This window comes from Sebastes fasciatus, chromosome 14, assembly GCF_043250625.1.
Source record: "Sebastes fasciatus isolate fSebFas1 chromosome 14, fSebFas1.pri, whole genome shotgun sequence".
In the NCBI taxonomy this organism is placed as follows: Eukaryota; Metazoa; Chordata; class Actinopteri; order Perciformes; family Sebastidae; genus Sebastes; species Sebastes fasciatus.
This window is the reverse complement of record NC_133808.1, coordinates 20736646-20760800: the sequence shown is the minus strand read 5'-3', so window position 1 is coordinate 20760800 and position 24155 is coordinate 20736646. Positions and strand designations below refer to the sequence as shown.

Sequence of the window (24155 nt, the reverse complement as noted above, 5' to 3'; positions counted from 1 at the left end):
CACAGTCCTGGATTGGAAAGGAATACTTCACCCCCCCAAAATGATCATTTGTATATCAATTACTCACCTTATGTTACCCTGAATTTGTGAAGAAATCTTTTTTTTTTCTTGCATGCCTCTACAGTGAAAGGAGAATAAAAAAAAAACTATATCAAAACATCCGTTTACAAACGGTTACTATTTAAAACACCTCTGCAGTGTTCTAAAATGTGGAAACCTCTTATAGTGATCACATCTGTCTGGGTCAAATTGATCACTATATGCAGATGACATATTATTAATGATAATGTTTGCTGTTCTTCTTTATTCCTCATGCAGATTACCATCTAATTGACATTTTTTATATTTCTTATATGAATACAAATGAAACAGACTGCTTTGCTATTTATAGGCTCGCTTCACCTGCCTTTTCCCTCGCCGAGGTTAGGTTGAGGCGTTTCTGTTTTAGGCCGGCTATGTGCCACCACAGCGCAGGCAGCACATGCACATGAATGTCGCACCCGTTGAGCGGCATGGAGGGAGGCAGACGGCGTTCGTCTGCTTGTGCTGTTTCTCATTCATTTTCCCGTCATGATTTCAATGTGCACGCTGCACCAGACTCAGGTAGCGAGCCGGAACGCAGACGGTCCGCGAGGCAAAGTATTAAGGGAATAGAGTAAAAGACAAAACAAAATTTGAATTAACCTTAGTCTAACCTAGTTTTAAAATGTTTTTTTCCATACGTTGTCATGTATGAAAAGACCCACAATGAACACTGTAAGCAGACTACTTCATTACTATAAGTGAATTATATAAATACCATTTGTATAGGAATAATTCTGTCTCAAGCTTTTTGAGTAAGAAGTTGATCACTGTAACCGTGATCACTGTAAGTGGTTTCCACTGTAGTAAGGTTTTAGCGAAGACGCATGTGTTTTGGGAAGTACTGAGCATAAGACTGGATAAATAGAGATTTGGATATACTGCACGAGTTGAGTGAGAGTTTGTAAACGGATGTTTTGATATAGTTTCGCTGTTGTTGACTTCAATTCATCAAAAATGTTCTCTGTTTTTGTTTGCTACATTCCCCGTCGAGGCATGCGAGGAAAACAAAGATTTCCTGACAAATTCAAGGCAACACAGGGTGAGTAACTGATATGATAATTTTGCTTATGAAGTATTCCTTTAACATGAAGGCTGTCTATAATGATGTAGCAGACTGACTGACCTAATCATTTTAGAATTTCAAATTCAGTAGTCTGAATTTATATTTACTCTCCTCTCATTTCTTCTCCATGCATCCTGATTTTGTGGAGTTGCCAAAAGCTTTATGTCAAAATGTTTACTATAACACCGTCACCCAATAACCACTTCTAAATCTAAGCTGGAGGATTTTGCAGAAAATTACAGGAACTGAGGCTACTTTTGATGATGCTGCTTGTGGATGGATTTTTGCCAAGAAAAAAAACCCTCTTGTTTCTATTTTTGCCTTCCATCCACTCTAAGCCAGAACTGACAACAGCTAAATATCTTCAAAAATGCTCCCATTGAACTGTGACGTGATCTGAGATTATCAGTATCTTGACTTTCTGGCACACTCGGTTCTTCACACTCTTCACACCCTGTAACCAACCTATGCCCAGCAGCAGAAATGTGTGCACTATTGTTTTAGCTTTTGCCGTGTGGATGGGAGCCCTTCAGCTCTTCTCTGGGCTGCTCGATTATGGCCAAAATGATAATCCCGATCAATATTGAGATCACGATTATTCATTGATTTTAGGGACAAAATATTATAATTGCACTTTCACATTTAAATAAGCAGACTAGTTTCTCCTCCATGTCGTGCTGTTTCTGCCAATGTACAAATCTTTGAATCCAAATAAGACTCATGATAAGGTTCTTCGTCACCTGAATTCAGTGCATTTTCGTTGACAGCGCCCCAAAGGTGAAGCCAAAACATCTTGATCGCCCCCTGGTGGCTGGTTGTTAGTTTGGGAAGCGCTTGATTTGATAAGCAGCACAGTTTTCTATGAGCGGAGCGCGCATTTTAAACTTCAATATCGCAGTCGATCTTGTCCATTTAATTGTGCAAAACCAAAATCGTGATTGCGATTAATATTTGATTAATTGTGCACCCCTATCTTCCACTCATTCCCATCTTCTGATCACACTATTTCGATATGGTTTTATAAAACTGTCTCTAATATTCTCTTCCAATATTCCTTTTCCTCTCTGTACAGCACATTTGTCTGTCTATGTGTTATGTACTGTAGCTCTTTATGGCTAATAGACAACTTTAGGATGAACCCTCCTTGTTTTTTTTCACGCCCTCCCTCTCTCCCTCCAATGTCTGACCTCGGACCTCTTTATCAATATCTCCCTCAGTCTCCTACTGATGGCATGTTCAGATGGGCCTAATGATAATGCTTGTTCCAATTACAGTAAGTCAGTTAGAGAAATGCTGGGGCAGATGGTGGGTGGGAAAAGGAGGAGAAATGACAATACATCCTACGGACCTTTCCGTTCCAGGCAGCTGATCTGATGTCTGGGGCTTAATCACATGTAACCTGTATGTAATGTGTGTGTACTGTACAATGTTTAGTCAATGGTTTGTAGGGGTGGGGAAAAAAATTGATTAACCCATTTAACCCTCACACTACAATTGTAGAGCACCCATATACTGACATTCATACACTCATTAATGTCTGGTTTTCAAAATAAGGTGTTAACAAAGGGAACTGTATCTACAATATATATGGAAAGGAGATTGATTGGATTATATTCACCAGAAGTATAAAACATTACATGTCCCTTATAATTAAAAAGAAATTACCAATTTGTGTGAGGTCAAATTCTTAGGATTTTTGGGTTGCTGGAAAAAATTTAATACATAATTCGAAACAACGACTGATATATTTGACTTCAGGACATCTCAAACTACATATACATGCTGAAAATCTAACATCATTTTTATTGTATTAATTTAGATACTTTCCAAAGTAAAAGTCCCTAGAAGTGTATGATTCAACTTTTTCCCATGGTTTAGTATTAAAAAAGTTAACAAAAATCGCAATAAATCATAATATCGAATCTCACTATTTGTAGAATCGCAATACATATAGCATCAGCACCCAAGTATCGCGATGGTATCGAATACGGAACTAGGTGTATCGTCCCAGCCCTAGTGGTTTGTATGTCTGTATACAGAAACATACTGTACATGTACGCTATGTTGTGTGTTTTTGTGAACCATGGCTTTCAAAACTCATGTGCATATGTAGCACTCCAAAACCATTCGAAACACTGTGGTCAGAGGCATTAAAGAATAAAAGGCAACCTACACACACGCATTTCCCCTGCTCGATGCTTCCCTCTTATACAGTAATAAAAGCAGAGTTGTGATTTCCACAGCAGAAGGAGATGGCAGGGGAATAAAGGTAAGAAACAGGCACTGGCATGGAAGAGTGAGATCTGTGCTCTGGTTGGCTACAGCCTCCTGTTTTCATCCAAAAGGATTTTTTCAGAGGGTGGACAGCCTACCTTACACCAGATGGCTACAAAGAACCAGCAGACCAATAACAAATTTGCTGAATAAGGAGAGATATATGCTGCATGAAGCCAAGTTTGAGGACAACCATAGACCGTGCAGGAGTTTGGGGAATTTACAATCAATTTCTATGTGTGCAAGCTGCATAGAGTTTGCTGGCTGTTGAAACAGGTTGGACTGGTTGGACTGTTTGTTGAGTAGCTAACAGCAACAATCACAGAGCAGCTAGGAGCATTATTCCTAATTTAAATGATGCGATTAAAAAGTCTAACTTCTCTGCTACACACACATTCATGCACAACCTGCCTCACTCTAACTTCATCATGTCTTGATTATTAGGAGTGTATGTGTGTGTGTGTGTGTGTGTGTGTGTGTGTGTCTTGGTTGGCATAAGGCAGAAAGTCAGGCTAGCCTGCCGGGCCCCCGAGGGCCCTCAGTGTTTGAGTCTCCATTAGGCTGATGAGGTTTGGCAGCTGAAGTTGCCGGAGTTAGTGTTGAGCTTCAAACCTCCTCATGGCTAGGCCTAATTAAACCTAGACATCAGCCCTAATTTAAAGATAATTAGCTGTAGGGGTTAGCTTCCACCACCAAAGGCTGAGATGAGGGGTGTGTAATGTGTGTAGTAATGCATGTTAAATGGTAGGTTTTCAGTGACATACTAGTTGTATGAAATGCACAAACCATAAGCAATTTAGAGGAGGTTTTTACCCAAAGCAGTTTGCAGTGTCATAGATGCACACAAGTGTTAACACAAGCCCCTAGTGGAAACTGAATCTCTAACTAAGCAAGAAATATGTTTGCCTACTGAGCTGCAAAACTAAATAGTGTCTTTCTGAAAAATGTTTTTAATTATATTAATCGATTAATCACATTTTTTTTCTGTTCAAAATGTACTTTACTAGATTTGTCAAGTATTTAACACTCTTGTCAACATGAGTGGGTAAATATGCTTGATTTATGCAAATGTATGTCTATATTTATTATTGGAAATCAATTAGCAACACAAAACAATGACAAATATTGTCCAGAAACCCTCACAGGTACTGCATTTAGCATAAAAATATGCTTAAATCATAACATGGCAAACTGCAGCCCAACAGGCAACAACATTATTATTTAGTCCCCTCGCAACAAGCTAGTATGACATGGCTGTAAGGCGTCTTCACTCTAGCTTTAAACTGAGCCTGGTACACTCAAAAAATTGCAAGTTGCGTTAATAATTTGTGGCGTTCAAAACAAATTTGCATAAACTTTGACAGCCCTAATAATTACAAGTAAAATTCTCCAACAAATATAATTACTAAATAAAAAATACTTTAACTCTCTTATTCATCTTCATCATTCATAAAACACATAAATACAACGGCTGCCAGTTTGTATATTTGTGATAGACAAAGAGACCAATTGGCATGGCTGCATTTTTGGAGGTGCTATACGATAAACTCCGATCCCTATGTTTTCCCATTAAGCTATACCGACAGCTTGACATTTCCCAGGGTAGAGGCCTCTGATTGAGGTATGTTTTATTCATCTTATTGACTCCACATTGCTGCCAAGCCCGACAGAGAGCAAAAAGCCCAAAGTGTGGTAGGCGGCGGTGAGCGGGAGAGCAGGAGATACCTGTTGTCGTTGTGTTTACCGCTCACATAGCCAGACAGCAGCTATGAGACAGCTGGGTGACACATACACAATATACTCATCGCCATGCAGACAGAGATTGGGAAATATTGCCAGCACTGAGAGGATGAAGCTGCCTATTTACTGGGAAGACTTGAGGCAGTCAGGTATGGTGCAGAGGCGGGATTACATCCCTCAAGGAGTTTTGTACTTTGCAGCATCATGCCTTAAGAGATGGAGAGTACATCCACACTGAACCAGTTATATTTGAAAAGGCATCTTCTTCTCTGTATTTTGGCCTTCTGTCCACACAGAGCTGGAGTTTTTCTCACTCGAAAACAGAGACGGTCTTAATGGTCTCCAGGGAGTGTAAAGCTGAAAACGCCAGCTTTGTGTTTTAGACACTGTCAGGAGCTGTGTGGCAGTAAAGTTAGAAATGCAAACATTGTGTTGCCTCAAACTTTTTGCTGTGATTTTAAACGTCAGTATAGCCTATCACACAGCACTTTTTCCATGTCTCAGTACAGCGGTGTAACATACACGGTTCGCCTCAGCAGCTTAAGCAGAAATCACAGTGTGGGTGAGCACAGAGAAAATCAGGTGGGCCTAGCCCGTCCAAGACCGAACATAATAAGCTCTGAAACGCATATTAACCAAAATAGGCCATCACAACTATACTTGCATGAATGCACCACAGTTAAATCATCTAGACATCATCAGAGGTAATGTTACAGGCACCAAAACAGCTTCGCATAGCCTGGCACAGCGGCCACATATCCACACACACAGCTGACAGACACAACAGCATCATTAATCAAGTGTCCACCGCCATAAACATGCTCTGTAACATTACAAATATCACTTTAAACATAGCCTGGCACTGCAGCCACACAAACCACACATACAGAGATGGAATTATTTCATTATAGTCCAATGATTCAGTCGGTTATCTTTCAAAAGGAGAGTAATGTTGATGCCCTGACAGCTGAAAATAGTCTTTCAACAATAGGCCTGCAGGTTTTTATGGGTAACGTTGGCTGTTTCTCATATTAATTCTTTGGCATTTGCAACACTTTTCTGAGTGCAGCCAGGCAGACTACCTGTCTGTTGACATGGAGGGGATGTCTTCCTTGGAAAATGATTGGGCTGCTGAATTGGAAGCCACGTGTCGACGGTGTCAAACGCTAACCTTACTTTGCACTTGTTTAGATAAAGCTAAAGCTAAACTAGCAGGATGAACTTGAGCTGAATACATCACTACTGTTCGTCCCATCTTAAAAAAATATATATTTCCATTGTATTAACAGTTGCAGGCGCTGCCTGGTAGTAACGTAACTACCGGTAAAACATGTGTGGCACTGTCAATTCGGCTCTTTTCTGTTAGCACAGGGATGTGTATGTGTGTGTGTTCCGCTTCCACAAACCCCCATGCTCCCTCCGAAGGAGGAAGGAGAGTATACCCGTAGGTGCACGGCAGGCGACCAGGGTATTATTTGAATAATAATCGAATAATAGCAAGTGATTTTCGAATAGTATTTTTGCTTGGAATGCACGTCCCTAGTTTTGGCACACGTGTGCAAAAGAGTAAGTACAATTGTCTACAATTTGCTCAATAACCACTTGAGTTGATTCTCAGTGAAGTTTGTTTGAGTCATCACATTCAACTAAGATTTATTCAACTATCAAAATCTGTCACATGTATATTCCATAAATATCTATTACATGGTGTTATGTTGGCTACTGTGAGGTTAGTTGTTGTCTTTTTACAAAAGGTTCTTGCACTGTTCCGGGGTTTGTTGTTTTTGGCTTGGATGTCATTTTGTGGCAAATGTTCTGTTCACTGTATATGACATTACATGAAAGATCACAGGTGAATGTTCTATTTATAATACATGTAACATTACTACACAAATACATTTACTGTGTAAACACACATGTATATATCCTGTTTCTGTGTACTACAGTGTTGTACAGTATTGACTTTTTCCAGTAAACTTTTACCTGCTGTTGAAATCAGAATCTGAAAAGCTCAGTGCGATACACAACTGACATTCTGACAAAACTGACATTCTGGTATAGTAGCTACAGTGCAGTACAGTAAGTAGTCAGTGTCAACAAAACAGAGACTTGTATATAACAAACATTATCCAGGGTTGACTGCTAAAATAACACCTAAACATTTTGACTAGTACGACTCACATAATGACAAAACAACTTTTCATTTTGGTGGCATTGGCCAATTTACTGACACAATAACTAAGTTTTGAAGCATGATGCTTGCTGGAGTGTTTTCTTTTAATCCTGTATGTCCTATTCTCAGGCGGGTAATGACCATCTCTTCCCTTGGGCTCCCGCTCCGTATTCCACCAACGCCTACATGTTTTTGAAAACTGCAAAGATGTCTTCCTGCGTCGCTTAAGTCCCAATATTCTTGCCAGGTTTTGTGCATTTAGTCCTTAATGATAGTTTAACCTCTGCTTTACTTAATGATATTGTTGTATAATTTACAACCATTTAATGATTGTTTGGCCAATATGCCTTCTCATTTCCTTCCGCTCCTACGTGGGCAGGAACGCAAAGAAAGGAGATATCCAATCCTTTACAATGTAGTCTGAGTAGCACATGGGAATTCAAAAACAAAATATCCTGCCTGCATGACGAGTTTACAGATTTAATACTTGAAAGTCCTGCCAAGCTGTCAGAAGCAATTACGACACTTGCTTGATTGTTTTCTTCCACCCATTGTAATGCTAACAATATTCCAATTAATTCAGCGGTGTATACGGAAAGGTGGTCAGATATTCTCTTTTTCTGACACTATGTGCACATGTGCAGTACATTTCATAGTTAAAAAAATATATTTATTCCTGAGGACAGGCCCATAATTTTAGGAGGGGCTGCGGCAATCTGGCATTTGCCAAATGCACTGCCACTCCAAAAACCTGACCTATCAGGTAAACAAAAAGCAAGACACAAGAATTGTTTTATTTTTATTGATCGTAGTCAGATAATTAAATAATAATTGAAACGCAAAGCAATTAAACATTACAAATAAAGATAGCTCCACAATATTATTCATGTTAAGATATTTTTTTCCCCACCAGGCAGCTCTTTTAAACTTGCATAAATTAATTTGGTTATGATATGATTTTGGTCATTTTTGCTAAAGACCCCCAAGGGTTTCTCCAGTGGTGGGTGAGTTTACCCCCGTACCATCTGTGCTCCCCAAGATCATATTTTTCTTTATAAATCATAATTAAAAAAAGACGATGCTGCTTAGATTTAGAACTTTGGGGGGGGGGGGGGGGGAAACATCTGCTTCTTGTGTTCAGATCTATTTTGCCCAGCAGGTCTGACTTGTTGAATCCTGGTGAGGGGCTCATCCCTGTGCAGACAATGTTCATGAGACAAGTGCTCGCCTCATCTCCAGGCGTGTCACGTGGGGTTAGGAGCCGGGAGCCACGGCGGGAGCCTCCTCCAGGACAAAGCACTTGGAGCTGGGAGACACTGCGGGCCTTGTTCCCCTTTGCTTGGCTCCATGTCAAGTGGGTGTTTGCTTTCTGGGGAGGACCGGGACCCCCCTGGAGGGGAACGCAGCACACAGCCTCTGCTCAATTCAACTCAGAGACATACATACAGTGGACTTACTGTAAGTACATTTATGATCAGACTACGTATGTATCAATAAACACAACAACAGCTCATGTGTCACTGTTTAAAATAGAGGAGGTAGAGGTTGAAGATGAGGATCATCAACAGATTTATATACTTGCATCACATTCATGTCCAACCAATGCAACACAATATGAAAACTATGCTCTATTAAATGTTTCATATTTTGAATGAAGCCCTGCTTTTTTTGTGTGCAGTGTGTACAGGCAACAGTAGGATGATATTGTCATCTATAAATGCACATTTCAAATGCCTTAATCCCCTTTATACTGTATGCGCTGAGCAAATTCAACAATCCTAACTGCTTCAAAGCCATTTGAAATAATAAATGAAAAATGCATGGGGTTTTTAGCTACAAATAGTGTCAATGTGCTCTAATTCCATCAGGAAAAATGTCCCTCCATTTTGCACTCAGCGATAAGGTTCATTATTGGAACTCATTACCTTTAGTGCACATTCAGTTACAATCATCCTGGCCGTAGTGGAGAAGCCACGGGGTGATGCAATGGAAAACTGAGAACAGGTGCACCGTTTGAGGAAAAGCTTACTCACCCTGGCAACCCTGGCAATGCATGATGGTCAACGGTGTCAAATACACCCTCTTTCCTTTTCTTTGTCCTTTACTCTCCCTGTCTGCCTCTCTCCCCAGCATCTGGCTGAATCTCACTAGTGTCCTTGCTGGCGCCCTCGGGTGAACCGGGCCATGTCAAACCTGAATCCATCAATCACTCAGCGCCAGCCGAGAGGGAGAGGGAGGGGGTGGAAAGGCAGAGATGGAGGGATGAGCGCAGGGGGAAGAAGGGAGGGGCGGTTAGGGTGAAGTATAGCCACCGGTCCACCCTCTCTCACCTTCCTGTCTCCCGCTATACAGCCGCAAGAAACTCCAACTCTTACAGAGTCTGGAGTCAGCTGTCAGGTCACACAAGAGGGACTCTCGGCTCATTCTAATCAAGAAGGTCACAGACCTAAACACATGTCTGAGGAGAGGAGATGAGGACACGGAGAAAAGAGGAGAAGAAAGCGACAAAGAGAAAGTCAAGGGGAAGATGGAGAAAGTGGACAGAAAAAGAGGGGCATAAGAAGGGAGAGGAGAGAAGAAAGGAGGACAAGGAGGAGGCCGACAGCAGCAGCAGAAAGAAAGAGGTGAGAAGAAGCCACGGGTGAGCCTGTCAGCGGGTGTGTGTGTGTGTCCTGTGCAGAATGAAGTGTCTCTGTCAGAGCCCCAGCTCCCCCTCTGGGCCGCTGCTGATTAATTGTCCGTCCAGCTCCTGTGATAGCGACCACTTTAAACCAAGACTCCCGAGACACTCACCCATGTCCCATCCCCGCCGAAAGACACCTCTCCTCCTGTGTACCCCGCTGCCTGCCTGCCCTTCTCCGGCTAAAATTAGGAGAATTTTCTCTCTTTCGCCTCCCATCCCTTCTTTTTTTCCTGTCTTGCCCCGGCTGCTACAAATAATCTTACATCAGCACCCCATTCACCTTGCCGTCGGGGGATAATGTCTCTCTGTGGGGGAGAGGTTTTGGAACAGAGGCAGTGGGGGTGAGAACAGCGTGATGTACAGTGTCCCCCCCCCCCGTGTGTTTACATGTGCAGCAGTGACTGGCGGAGATGAAGCACCCCTGTCTCAGGTAAACAGTCTGGCACAGCAGGGCCAAATGGCAGGGTTGACTTTGGACCTGGGTTGCACTTAGTCAGCGCCTCTCACATTTGATATACACTCCCACATCACCCACCCATCCCATCACACACACCCATTGACACACACACACAATGTAAAAGCTTGCTGATATAGTTATAATACTGTATGTCTGAAGTATTAAATGCACAATATGTAGTTTTCTGCGGCTATGGGGTCTCTCAATCAAAACAATAACAAAAGACAGAGTTTGGTGACGTCGTGAAGTAGCGTGGCATCATGGGAGTTGTTGTCTTCACCACAAATGCAGTCATTGCAGTCTCCAGGTTGGGAACAGAATTATACGCAGAGGTCTCCTCCGTTCCAAAGCAAATGGACCCGGTGATTAAAACCAATAAAACACAGAATAAAGCAGTTTCACGTTAACTGTTCGGTGGATAAAGGACGTCCCGGAGGTGCTGTGAACTGAGCTGCTGCTAACGTTTGCTCAGCTTGTTTCTCTGATACTTAAGATCCAGACGTTCAGGAGGTTTTTACTAGGAGCCGAATTATCCGCAGAGATCTCCTCCTCTCCAAAACAAACGGACCCAGTGATTAAAAATGGTAAAAATGCTGAATATAACAGTTTTGTGTTAAAAATGTGTGTTTTTCCTATGCTGTTCCATGAATACAGGACGTCCTGAGCTGCTGCTAATTTTTGCTCAGCTTTTTTTCTCTGATAACTTCACATCCAGACATCTGATGACTAAAACCCTTCATCCAGTTAAAGTTAAAACAACCAAGATCTAAAAACTGTATCTAAAAATGTGGCTTAAAACTGGATAAAAAGTCAATTCATGACAACACTGATGAATGCACAAAGGGGATATGACGCCATTGGCAGGCAACTAAATGAAATGGACCGTTACCTTGATAAATTACGGATTTGATAATGGGATATTGTAAGAATACAACTCATCCAAATATTTAACATAGATCTAGTCATTTTTTGACATTTTAAAAGTTACGTATTTTACCTCTAAAGACGTTCTCATTAACTTTAGATGCTACCAAAGACAAGATTTATTTTTTTGTACAACGGTTCACGTTTAACAATTGGGCATAAATTTAAAAGAAATCTGCTTTTCCACACACTGCGAACTGTCGTACTCAGCATTGTCCCCATTCCTCCCCTCCCTCTCTGCCAAACTGCAGAACCGTGGCATCCATCCGGACGACTATATAGCCAGCCCCCAAAAGCAGCCAAGGTCAATTGCCTTTCCTGCTCCTCTCATCCCGTGCTTTATGTACCTTCACATCCAGGGAAAGAGAGCTGCGCTATTTCTGCTCTGCTGCAAGGTGACTGCTGCTTCACACCGACAGCGACAGCCACGCTAATAGAGGCCAGGAAGACTACCCAACATTTCCTTTAACGTATACAAATCTATTCACAGTGAAACTACAAAGGATTCATTCTGTAGCTGTAGACGAGAGTAGCTTTGACTAATGTTGAGGGGCATAAATGGCCATAATGTGGGCTTTGAAAGAGCTGCTGATCAATACTAACAACTCAATGATTATTCTAGCACTGAGCTCTGAGATCGCTGTATTTACTGGCTCCGACTCTCTGTTTTGGAACAAAATCAATATTCCTATAAAAACTCCCAAAGCAGTTTTGTGAAATCAACTGACATTTTAGTATTTACACAGTAACTCCAGTAGCCAGGTTGCAGAGGGTGGTATGTCAGTAAAGAGATTATAAAGCACAAATTAGATCACTGCCTTCATTAATACTCAAAAAGATTGGTACAATTATAAGAATTATGTATATTTTATATAATTATTATAATTGAGGGATAAAAGGCTGAAAAACACACATCCCTGGTGACAAATAGTAAATCAAAACTGAACATTATTTTCACTTTTTTACATGCTTTCTACTCTTTATTTCCTTTGTCTCAGCCTGTTTTTCTTTCTTCACTGCAGCCTCTGATTCTCCTCGTCCACATCCCTGATGAAAAATAACAATTTGCCTAGTATTCAGAGACTTATGTGCTACACTGCGCTTGTTTTACATTTTTCCTGCTATGGTATTCAATGGTGATATCATAATCATTTAATATTAATCCTGATGGCATTATAGTAAGATTATCCATCGTAGAAACGATGGATAACATTTTTTTATAGTAAACTGCTAACATTTCACAATAGGATAATTATTTTTTTATTTAAGTGAGCATGTTTGGTGCAGCCATTTTTCATCTTTGCATAGATAAACTGTTTCCCTGTAAAGTCTGAATATCTCCCCCTCTCTCTCTCTTGCTCCCAGATGTCTCCTTACAGCTGCCATGACTGACTGCAAACTCATTTATTACAGGTCACAAACGCCAAGTGCTTCATTTAAAAGGACGCCACCCCCCTCTCTCCTCTAACACAAGTGAAAAATCGACCTGCAGGAATAGCATACAGGGCACACCGCTCCATTAGCACTAAACGGAGGCCAGCAGCACCCAAAAAGATGGGAAACGGGGGTTTTGAGCAATGGGGGCAAAACAGAAAGACAGAGGGGTGAGTATTGTGACATATTTCATTCTGCCAGGACGATCATAATAACTGTGTGCACAGCAGCAGCAGTGAAGAGTTCACAGTAACTCCTTTCAAAGGCCCCCGAAGAGAAAGAAATGTAACATTACATTGCGGGTTTTTGGCATAAAACATGGCAACTCTTGCTACAACTGAACTGACTAGTTTAAAAAAAATTTTTGGCTTGTTTGAACTTATTAAACAATTACTTTGAACCTTAACCCCGAGCTTGTGTCGTATTTATTCAGGCACACAAATCAAAGATTTCACGTGAAGCGTGTGTTCCGCCGGCCATATCCGATATCACTGAAAGCCTGTCTGTAATTACATTGTAAATGCAGATTAGCTATGAATATTTTATAAGGGGATTACTAAAAGAGGAAAGAGACGGAGAGGGAGAGAGTCGGGAGAAATCAGCCCTTTAACACTCACATGCAGAACTGCATGAAAAGCTCGTTTGAAGGTGGAGCTAGTCTTTCATGCCCAAGTTGTCAGCCTATTATCATCCTTTCATATGTGCGCCACCATTATTAACTTTGAGCGGGAATAGAAAGAATTAAACAAAAAAAGCGAGAATAAAACACATCACTCCAATGTGTCAGGCTGTCGCTTCAGAGAGAGGAAGGGAAGAAAAAAACACGGCAGACCAACTCTTATCATTGGACTCCCATTCTGAAACGTGGCGGTAATGAGTGTGTCTTAACAAAGATTAGCCGTAATTTCCATTGTCATTTTAATGCTCCCACATTATGTGGAGGCTTACAAAGCCACAGATGAAGGCAGAGGGTGGGTGGAGGAAGAGGAACAAGCAGACAGCGGAGCAGAGAGAGAGAGAGAGTCTCTGGAGCTCGGTTAGTCTGTCAGTCACCCTCTATCCCTCCAACCATGCAGCAGCCGCACAAACAAACACTGACAGACACATTCGCCCGCCGCACACACCAACACACATACAGTATATACACATGTTTCCCAGGCCCCTTTGTCACCTGCCTGACAGCCTTCTGCAGCCCTCCAGGAGGACGCAGAGGACAGACAGACGGGCTTTATTGTGAGAAGAGGAGCAGCAGCAACAAAGGGGATCAAAAGTCTCTCAAAACTGACAGTCATACATGATGCGTTCAGGCTCCCGACATCTACATTGTCTGGTGAACATAAGAGTGAGGGCTTTCAAGGGCCTGGGACGCGCACATTTGCCTTATTCTTCAGACTGACGGCCCAGGGTGAAGACAGTGTGGGGGCATGTGTGCAAAGTGTGTGGGAGTCTTAGTAGAGTGTGCGTGAGGCACACTGACAGACAACTTTATGTGAATCCTATAAAAATACAATGTACCACTATCTGCCCAACTATATTATGCAAATATCAGAAGCAACATTTGTCTGTTTAGAACATAGACTGTATATAAAGATGGACGAGCTCCCCAAAAGGGAAGGCAAAACATCTGGATCGCCCCCTGGTGGCTGGCTGCAGTATAGGTCATAAATCCCGCCACCTCCATGTTAGCGGATGCGACATGGGCCAAATTAAAAGGTCAAAGTACACATCAAATTTGTTTTTCCCAAAGATGGTTTCTGTCATTTTAGGTAGTTCTTATCAGGCTGGTGTTTGTTCAAGTGTTCATTTTTCTGATAAGTTTGGTTTTAATTAGTTATTTGATGCTATAAAAAGGGGGCGAGACGTCATGATTGACAGCTGCTCTGAGTGAAGTAGTCGTGCAGCCAGAGGCTCGGAAAAATGTACGAGAGAGGAGATGTAGCTTTAACTTTCCGTAACCGTTGTGAGTCTGTGTATTAGAACATGTGTTAATTTGATCGTAAATGTAGTTATAGAGATATTATGGTTAGTTATTTTGTCTTTCTAGCCAAACAGCAACAGTGGTGCTAACGTAGCAGCTAGGTGGCTCATGCTAACAAGCTGCAGCCGTGCTCAGCTCTTGAATGGCGTGTGTGGGCGGGACCTCAATACCACGATTCCACGATACCACGGCTCCACCGCCCGATCACTACAGCACAGACTCTGTTTCCAAAATGACGTCAAAACCTCAAGATGGCAGTACCCGTATACGGCATATATTGGCTTCACTTTTGTACAGTGGGAGGAAGTAGAGACACGTCATCCTTCTATATATACAATCTATGGTTTATAATATTGAATATCAAAATGTTGCAACAATTGTTTGTTTAATATCTTGCAAAAAAGCCCACAAATGTTCATATCATCGTTGTTTAATTTAACTGTACCATAGCGTAGTGTTTAGCTAAGCTTTGTTTCCACTTCTTCCTGAGTAAAGTTGGGTAAAGCTGAGATTAGGTTTTGGTCAATGTTTCACTGGCTTGTCGGTTGAGTCAACAGAGTATGCTATTTATACCATTTCTATAAATAACAGACTTTCCCTTTTGAACAAATAACTTATTTACCCCCAATAGACTTGAATCTCGCAGCAACGTTGATACGGAGAGTCTATAAAGCCCCTTTCCCACTGGACAAAAAATATATTATTTCATATAATAGATCAAATCAACAAGGATTTGGACAACTATTATAATATATTAACTTACAAAACATACAATTGATATGCTCTCCTCAAAGCCACAAGACGCTATTGACAGAAACAGTAATTTTACCTCGCTGATTATCGTAACACACACTTCAGTCAAACTCGACAAAAACAAAATAAAACTCATAAAAAACGTCTGTCTTTAGTCTCGCCACTGTTCCAACAATCACCAACTATTGTCTGAGAGTTTGAAAGAGAGACTGAATAAGTAACAGATATAAACAAGAAGTAACCACCGTAACATTTCACTGTTTACTAACCCTGCGTCTGGTGCCGGCAGGCGCATCTGTGACATTGAACACACCAGAAAAAAAAAACACAGAAATGCATAGGCCTACTCATCTACTCACAATGGGAAAGGCGTCTATCACCTATTGTTAGCAGGTTTCCCCGTGTTTAAAATACCTGCACATATGCTGTAATTTTGATGGGAAAGGGGTATTAGCAGGGGTTTTTGGCTGACAATTGTCTGCACCGTGCATTGAACCACATCGTTTAGACTCTTTTCTTGCACTGTCGTTTGTGTCGATCCCATTTCAACACGCTCAAAAAGGCTGAATGGCAGCAGAAACCCTGAGAATTGTATTGTTTTTCATGCTGCAGGCTCTTTTCTTGGTGGCCCTAAACGCACATTTGCCAACCGAATTGATTTCCCCGCTACTGAAACTTAAGTCCCCAATCTGTCTAAACTAGCTGTGCCGTATTGTCAAAGACATCGCCTGTGTTTGTGTATACGAGTGTTTGTTGTGCTACCTTGTTAATGAAGGTCTTTGGTTGCTGTGTATTCAGCACTCAGGGCCCGTGTTGCACAGAGGCTATCAGTATTTCTATTTGCGCGTCTCTCTCTCTTGCTCCCTTTCCCTTTCATTCTCTCGCACACAAAAACTCAAAGCTCGCTCAATTTACAGAAAGCAAAAAGGAGAAACGTAGAGGGAGTGCAAAATAAAAGCATAAAGCATTCAACAAACCCTATCAAATCTGCAGCAATCTAATTGCTTGTAAACCACACGCTTCAGACATTGGATTTGCATTTTAAATACACACGCGATAAACAGCTGGCATGCACAGACATGTACGTGATGCTCCAATCCAATTATGACACCCTTCACAAAAAAGGACATATAATAGCCGAGGCGACGGCGACGCATGACAAAACACATGCATGCCACATGTATGGTTCATTTAGAAGTGCAGGTGATGAATGAGGGCGCAGCGCTCGTAAAGGTCACGTAGGATATGAGCCAATCATTTCTGCTGGCTGCAGACGGTCTGACTGGTTATGAGCCCATCAACAAGTCAGAACGGGAAAACAATGTCTGCAGTTGTGTCTTCAGAAAGAAATAATAACAACACACTCTGTCATCCTAAACAGAGACAGCTGTGGTAATCTAATACAATCTGGAAGAATATGGTACAAATATAAAAAACATAAGTCCCTGTGGTGGTAATTAAAGAATATTACAGTAATATCACAGCAGATTAAAAAGAAAAAGAAAGCACCATTATGGACAATAAGGTCACACACACCGCTCTCAGTCCCTGCTGGAATATTACAGTGATTTTTCATGAGGGATTCTCGGGCTGCATTGTGGGTGCTGCACATGTATTATTGATGCCAGCGGTTCAAAAGCAGTTTGTTTGTTGGGAAGTGGAGAGATTTATAGGAAACTTAATGGTTTCCACTCCTCTCACAATGAAACTACAGTCTAGATTACACAAACAGAAGGTTTTCTATTCTTTATCTGGCTGCAGGGTGAAAACCCCAGGAGAGGAAAACACAATAAAAATGGTTAGAATTTCTTTTCTGCAGCAAACATCTTTTGGCTGTTTTATCTTTTCTTTTGGCTGTCAGTAACACATGGCATGTTATGGACAACAGGACAGTTTTAATCACGGTAACTGAAAGGAACCATCAACAGGAGGAAACAATAATGTGACATCTTGGCTATTTATAAAAGCGAGACAGGAGGACGTGGTGCAAAATCGTATTAGTTTAACAGATTTGTCCATATAGTGGATCGATGGCCTTAAGTTGGTCCTCATCTCTCACCCAGACAGAGACAGAGGAGATGGAAGCACCCAGGTTCACATTCCTTCTCCGAGCGAATGGAAGTGGATCACCACCTAATCAACGAGCGCCATTCTTCTAATAAAAATGCCTGGTGGCGGCGGAGGGTCAAAGCTCCTTTTATCAGGCGACAGCAGGCAGAGATATGACTGTAAGAGGGCTTTGTGGCGGAGCGGAGCCGTGTGGGCTGCTAAATGTGACACCATTCTTTCCCTACTGTATGCTTCAGACTGGGAGGAACAGACACAACGAAGAGTAGTGTACAGCGTGGTGAGAGTGCAGAAACAAGAGGAAGAGAAAAGTCTCCTTTTTCTAGAGGAGTCTCTCTCTCTTTGTGCCCCGCTCAGCCCCTTGTAAACATTTTGATATGCTCACATATCAGCCACACGCTGGAACTGCACTGTCCAGTAAACAGGAACAGCGCCACTATAAAACTAAGGATGCAGCAGAGGGTACAGCCACCAAACTATCGTTCAACAATTACTTTTTAGAAGGAAGTCCATCCACCTTTTGAACGGAGTCTTTAAAGGAACAGTGTGTAAAATTTCAGAGGATCTATTAGCATAAATTGAATCTGATATTCATAACTATGTTTTCATTAGTGTATCAGAAACTAAGAATCATTGTGTTTTCGTTCTCTTAGAAAGAGCCCTTCATATCTACACAGGGAGTACAGAGTGCAGAACCGTGGTACCGCCAGCTGCTGTCTGACTTCTGTTGCTCCTGAAGTAGTGTTATTATAGTAAGGATGGCCTCTGAGCGAGGAGAACAGCGTTACCACGGTTTTGCACTCGGCGGCTCACGTTACCGCAGTCTAGGAAAGGAAAGAGTGAGTGGGAAGGGTACTCAGTTGGGTGCAATCTGCAACCACACCACAAGATGTCGCCAAATCCAACCCATTCTCACTCCCAACTCGTCAAGTACCGCCGATTGAGCAGCGCCCCTCGGCATCGGAAACAGACGCACCGAGGCACCCTTCAGCGACAGTATGTGACGAACCGGGCTGTCAACTAACTCCGATGTAAACCCACTCGCGGCATTATTCGACTGTCGGAGCAAGTGATGCAGTCTTAATAGTGTGAGAGTCCGCTAAGAGCGGATGGGAGTGGCGGTGGATGGGTCAAACAAACACAATACTTTTCAAACAGGAGACCGCTGTTCGTGTCCCGTGTGAAACTATCGTTAACTTATTTTGTAACGTCAGTCGCTATAGTCACGTGACTCGTTGGTATCGTCAGTCCCGTGAGTCGCTAGTCGGTAAAGTTAACATCAACCACGACCGTTTCCTAACAGTAACTAAGTGGTTGTGTTGCTTAAACCTAACTTCCTGTGCAAACGGAAGTTTATTTTGAAAGGACACAATGCATGTAATAAGTGTATATTGACACGCCGTCCCTGGTCCGTCCAAAAATAACACAAGTGGGGGTACCCCGTGTGTTGGTCTCTGACGCCGAGGGAAGCGACGGTATTTGACGAGTTGGGAGTGAGAATGCGTCGCCAAATCCTACGCACTGTACCTTTATCAAACTAAACTCTCAGTCGCCACTGAATTAGGAAAGAAGAAACTCCTGAGAGCTGTAAAAACCGGGTCATTTAAGGATGTAGTTTATCTACATGCTAATTGAAAAACCCACTCCGCACATACACACACAACAGTGCAGTAGGAACAGATGACTTTCCTGTACTGCTGCTGCACAGAATACATGAATATTCATAAACACAAATAGAGTTTTGGAATGTGGCCATATGGTTCGGAATCTGCAGCTGTATATGCATTCATTCCCCACCTCTGTCCTCCAGCTCCAGTGTACTGTACAGTATAGCTGCAGGAGAGCAGTGCAGATGTGAAAACCTACTAAATGCGGTTGAGGTGATTTTTGTGTGTTTGATTTAAGGATTACATGACTCTCTATGAGGGCTGGGAAAGCTACACAATTAGTATAAGCTCTTCAGTAATAAACAAAAGCTCATGGTGGGGTTGTAAAGGCCCTGATTCTCACAGCTGCTGAAAGGTGACATTCTGGAGACAAGAGATTTTAAACAAACAGGGATGGAGTATTAATGATTCATTAAGTGAGATGCAAGTTTTCATCACAGAACCATATGGGAAAGCAGTGGTGCAAGTGCGCATTTAACTGTTTTTACATTGTACATCATGCCTCACACAGATCCCCTGTCTACTATACAGCACGCTGGTGCACACACATACTATTGGGCACACACACATTTCATCACTTTGCCTTTCTCTGCCTTTTCCATCCTTGTTTACGCACAAGAAGTTTGTATAATCCGCTCTTCTTACGTTCGTCTCTGACTCTCTTTTGTGTTCATTTGACTTCCAAATCCATTTTTACAAGATTTTGGAGCTCCAGCAGAGGGTGAGATCAGCCTGTCTGTGTTTGAAAGGCACTGGATTCTCTCGTTTCCAAGATATGCATCAAGCAGGTTATTGAAACAGGTATAGAGTCCTTAAGGGGGGGGGGGTCGTAGTTTTATTTTCTATTTGTCCTAAAAAGAATAAAATCTGCTTTCTATTATGTCGCTTGTTTGGGACAGGCACACTTCAAAATATCATTCTTGACAAATATAATATTTATATATATAGCTAGTCTATCCAAACTTAATCACATAAGTGAAAAATTGAAATGCAATTTTTTTTCTTAACTGCCCAAAATTACCCTTAAATCCCAAACTAAATTGTTTCTTGAATCAACAATGTCCTTTCACCTCGAGACATGGGATTCTCCAACTTCCCTTTAAAAAGTGAAACAGAATAGCAAATAATAAATGCTCCTTTTTTTTGGAACAATAAGAGTCAGGATTAATTCCTTTGACTCATCATTGTAACACAGGGCAATGTTCTGTGCGTAAAATGACAGGAGGACACACACGCATCTCTTTCTCTAGTCTCTCTCTCTAAACTGCATCCAACCTTTTCATTCAGTGCCCCTCTCTGTTCCCTTTAAGGCTCTACTGGACGCGGATCTTATGCTACAGTGGTGGGCCTGTGCGCATTCATTCACAGGTTATAATATCTAATTTGTACATCGCAAAAGTGTCACAGTCAGAGTTTTTTTTTTTTCACTTAAAACAAACTGTGCCAATGGGACTGACTGAAATTGTTGGAAACAATAAAAAATTAAACAGCAATACCTATACCAGGAGAGGAAAAACTCTCCAGTCTTTAAAAACAACTAAATGATCACGGAAAAATAATGTGACATAATATAAGTGCAGTTATCTCACATCCATTGCAGATTTTCAACACTGGCTTGAACAATAAAAATTCAGCTTTTAGGACTATTTTAACATATTACACTATAGGATTGGGAATTTGTATTCATGCGTTAATCTAATTAAAGTCAGTCACACAGCAAACAGCCACTCAGGTGGTCAAAATAGTTTCACACACAGACCATCACTAAACCAGAGAAAGGAAATGGATAAAGGAAAAGCGAACGTGTGTGTGAATTATGGAGACATGTCCTTGTGCTCTACAGTCTCATCCTGCCTGAAGGTGAAAAGACGCACGATGATGAGGATGGTGGTGGTTTTGTCTATTCGGCGAAATATTTGTTATTTACAATCTCTCTCTCTCTCTCTCTCTCTCTCTCTCCCCCCCACACACACACACACACCTCAGCTCCCCCGTGCGTAAAGAGCGCCTCTGCACTGTGCAGACGGTACTGCTGCTGCCACTGTGTGCCTCCAGTGTGTGAGAGTCCTGCTGTGTGCGCTACAGCGCTGATAGTCAAACTGTGGTCCACAGACAGAACACCCTGAGGGGGGACTCACTATACAAAATGAGGAATAATGTAATTTCACGGTAATCCGCTTTGCTTTTTATCCCGATTACAGAATGCATATGGATGAATGTTCACCACGGTTATTATCACCCTTTGCACAGGTGACTGGAGTTCCACCACAGATCAGCACCAAAAACACAACAACAACAGACTATTTCCAAACCAGCCCCCAACCGCAGGACATTCAACTTAAAAGTATAGTTGATCAAACTGATTTGGCCAAAGAGAGATAAAATATTCCAAATAAATAATACAAAAAAACGACGCACGTCTTATTATCTTAAACTGCCGGAGGGAGAAAGAACAGAGGCTGAGAAGGAACTTTTGGACAGCCTGTCTATAGCTACAGGAGGGGAAGACAAGAGCACAGTAGTCTGTTGTCTGTCACTCCTCTGTGTTTGTCCACACTGTGTCTAAAGGACACGTGCGATGGACAATAAATGCTCTCCCCTTTCCTCTTGGTGCGGCTGTGGCTCAGAGGGTCTACCAATCGGAAGGTCGGTGGTTCGATCCCCGGCTGCTCTGGGTCACATGCCGATGTGTCCTCGAGCAAGACACTTAACCCCAAATTGCTGTTTGAATGAGTATATAGATTAGATCCTGATGCGTAAAAGTTGGCACCTTAGCAGCCTCTGCCATCGGTGTATGAATGTGTGTGTGAATGGTTGAATACTGACATGTAGTGTAAAGCGCTTTGAGGGGTCGGAACACTAGAAAAGCTGCTATATAAATGCAAGTCCATTTACCATTTTCTCTCTGAATTCCACAGTGCCGCTCTGTGCGCAAAGAAGACACAGCAGAGCGAGTCCCTGGCACGGATTCATTCAGCTTATCACAACACCATAACGTCCTGCTGCTACAACCTGCCATCTGCTCCAACCAAGCACCTGTGTTTCAGCACCACAGTGCTCTCTGTAACGACAGACACCTTTCAAGGCTGCGACTTCTTCAACTGACTGACTGACAGAGAAAAAGGACAGCAGGAGGTTTTTTTTTATACTGTTAAGCCCAAATACCCTTTGTTAAAGGCATGAAAAAGAACAACAGTCATGCAAAAAAAGTCATCTCCGTGGAGTAGTGCGCTCTCAGTGCGCACCGAGCAGCTCCACAACTAGAGACACTCAAACTGCGCACCTACACGGATGGCGTCCACTCACCTGATTGCGAAGAGCTCGAGCCGAACAAGAGGCAGCAAGTCAGGAGAAAGCCGAAGCAACACGGGGCAGTCGTTGGTTTCATTGTTGTGCTTGGCAAAGTATCTCCTTTTTTAAAATTCACATGTCCACCAGCAGCAGCAGCGTATCCTTCCTTGAAGAAGCAGCACGGAAAGGATGAATCGTTTTGGAGAGCCTCCTCTTCAGAGCTGTGGAGTTTGGGTGACTTTTAGTCGCTCTTGACTTATAAGTTTACAGTTTGTCCGACAGTCCTCCACCTTTTGCCTCTCAGCGCCTGCAGGGCCTGGTGAGTGACTGACGTGACAGCAGAGAGAGTCGAGGGGTTTAGTTTCCAAACGCGTAAAGCTTGTCTAAACAGTATAAAGCAGTACTCATGCCATTACTCCTCGACTTGGATACAGTATGCAGCTGTAAGACTCGTATTCTTCAGACACACCTCCGAGCTCCTGAAACCCCGCCTACCTGCTCTGTGATTGGCTCAGGTGCACGACAGTTACCCTAATACGCACAGCCATTGGTGGACGCCAAGATGCCCAAAAACACCCATGAATTTGTGCGTCGCTCTCCGTTGCACCTGTCACACTGAACACAGCAGAGAGATGAAGGTTGCGAGAAGGATTTGAGAGGTGGAAATGGGTGAAATGGAGCTGGATATCACTTCTTAGAGGTGGCTTTCCTTGTATGCTTGTGTGCTGATGTGTATATTATGTGCATATGTAACTGTATGAATATGTATATGCTTGTTTCTTTATTTTCCCATTCTATTGTTTTTTATTTAATTATTTATGTTTCAGTGTATTCTGTTGTACATTATGTGAATTTCCTTGGAAAGCACTTTGTGCTTGAAAAGTGCTCTATAAATAAACTTATTATTATTATTATTATTCCTGTGCATTTTTTAAGATTTCATCAATATTTGATTAGATATAGTGTCATATTGGAGGTGATTTAATATTGAACTGCACTGTACTCTGGGAGTGTATTAGTGAAAGTGATGCCAAGTATGTGTATATACTGTATTAAATATATATATATTTTACTTATTTATTTTCTTTTTGTTCTGTTTTTGTTCCCCCTATGCTCTACACATAAAATTAATAATGTCTGTATGTGTTTAAGAGTAGATATATGTCATATATGACCATCTAGCCTCAATCAATGCCAAACACACACCCATTATCCACATCACACACACACACACATTCTTCAACCTGCTTTTATCCCCTTGTGTTGTTTTAGTTTAGTTTTTTTTTTGTACTTTATTTGTCTTTCTCTGTATAATATATTTTGTCTTTTTTTAAATATGTCCCTGCACATGTCTTCACTTGTTTTGTAATCACTTTATAACACAATAAAAAAAGAAAGAAAGTGATGCCAAGTACCAAAATATATTTTATTATATTATTACAAGGTTTATAGGTGTCATTTTTACAGTTGATCCCGTGACTCTAATTCCTTTTAAAGATGCTTCATTTTATAAGACAACATGATACAGAAGATTTTGACAGCAACATTATTATTTTCTTTTTCTCTC

At 41.8% G+C, this 24155-nt stretch overlaps 1 protein-coding gene across 3 annotated transcripts in view; it reads right to left on the bottom strand.

Annotated features, from left to right (window-relative positions):
* erbb4b (erb-b2 receptor tyrosine kinase 4b) overlaps window positions 1–23021 on the bottom strand; it is a 361102-nt gene extending 338081 nt beyond the window's left edge. For all 3 annotated transcript variants that reach the window (XM_074659614.1, XM_074659616.1, XM_074659615.1), the window contains exon 1: window positions 22604–23021. In XM_074659614.1, coding sequence (XP_074515715.1) covers window positions 22604–22685 — 82 coding nt within the window. In that variant the 5' untranslated portion in view covers window positions 22686–23021. The remainder of the gene's footprint in view (window positions 1–22603) is intronic.
* Between the last annotated feature and the right edge of the window lie 1134 nt (window positions 23022–24155).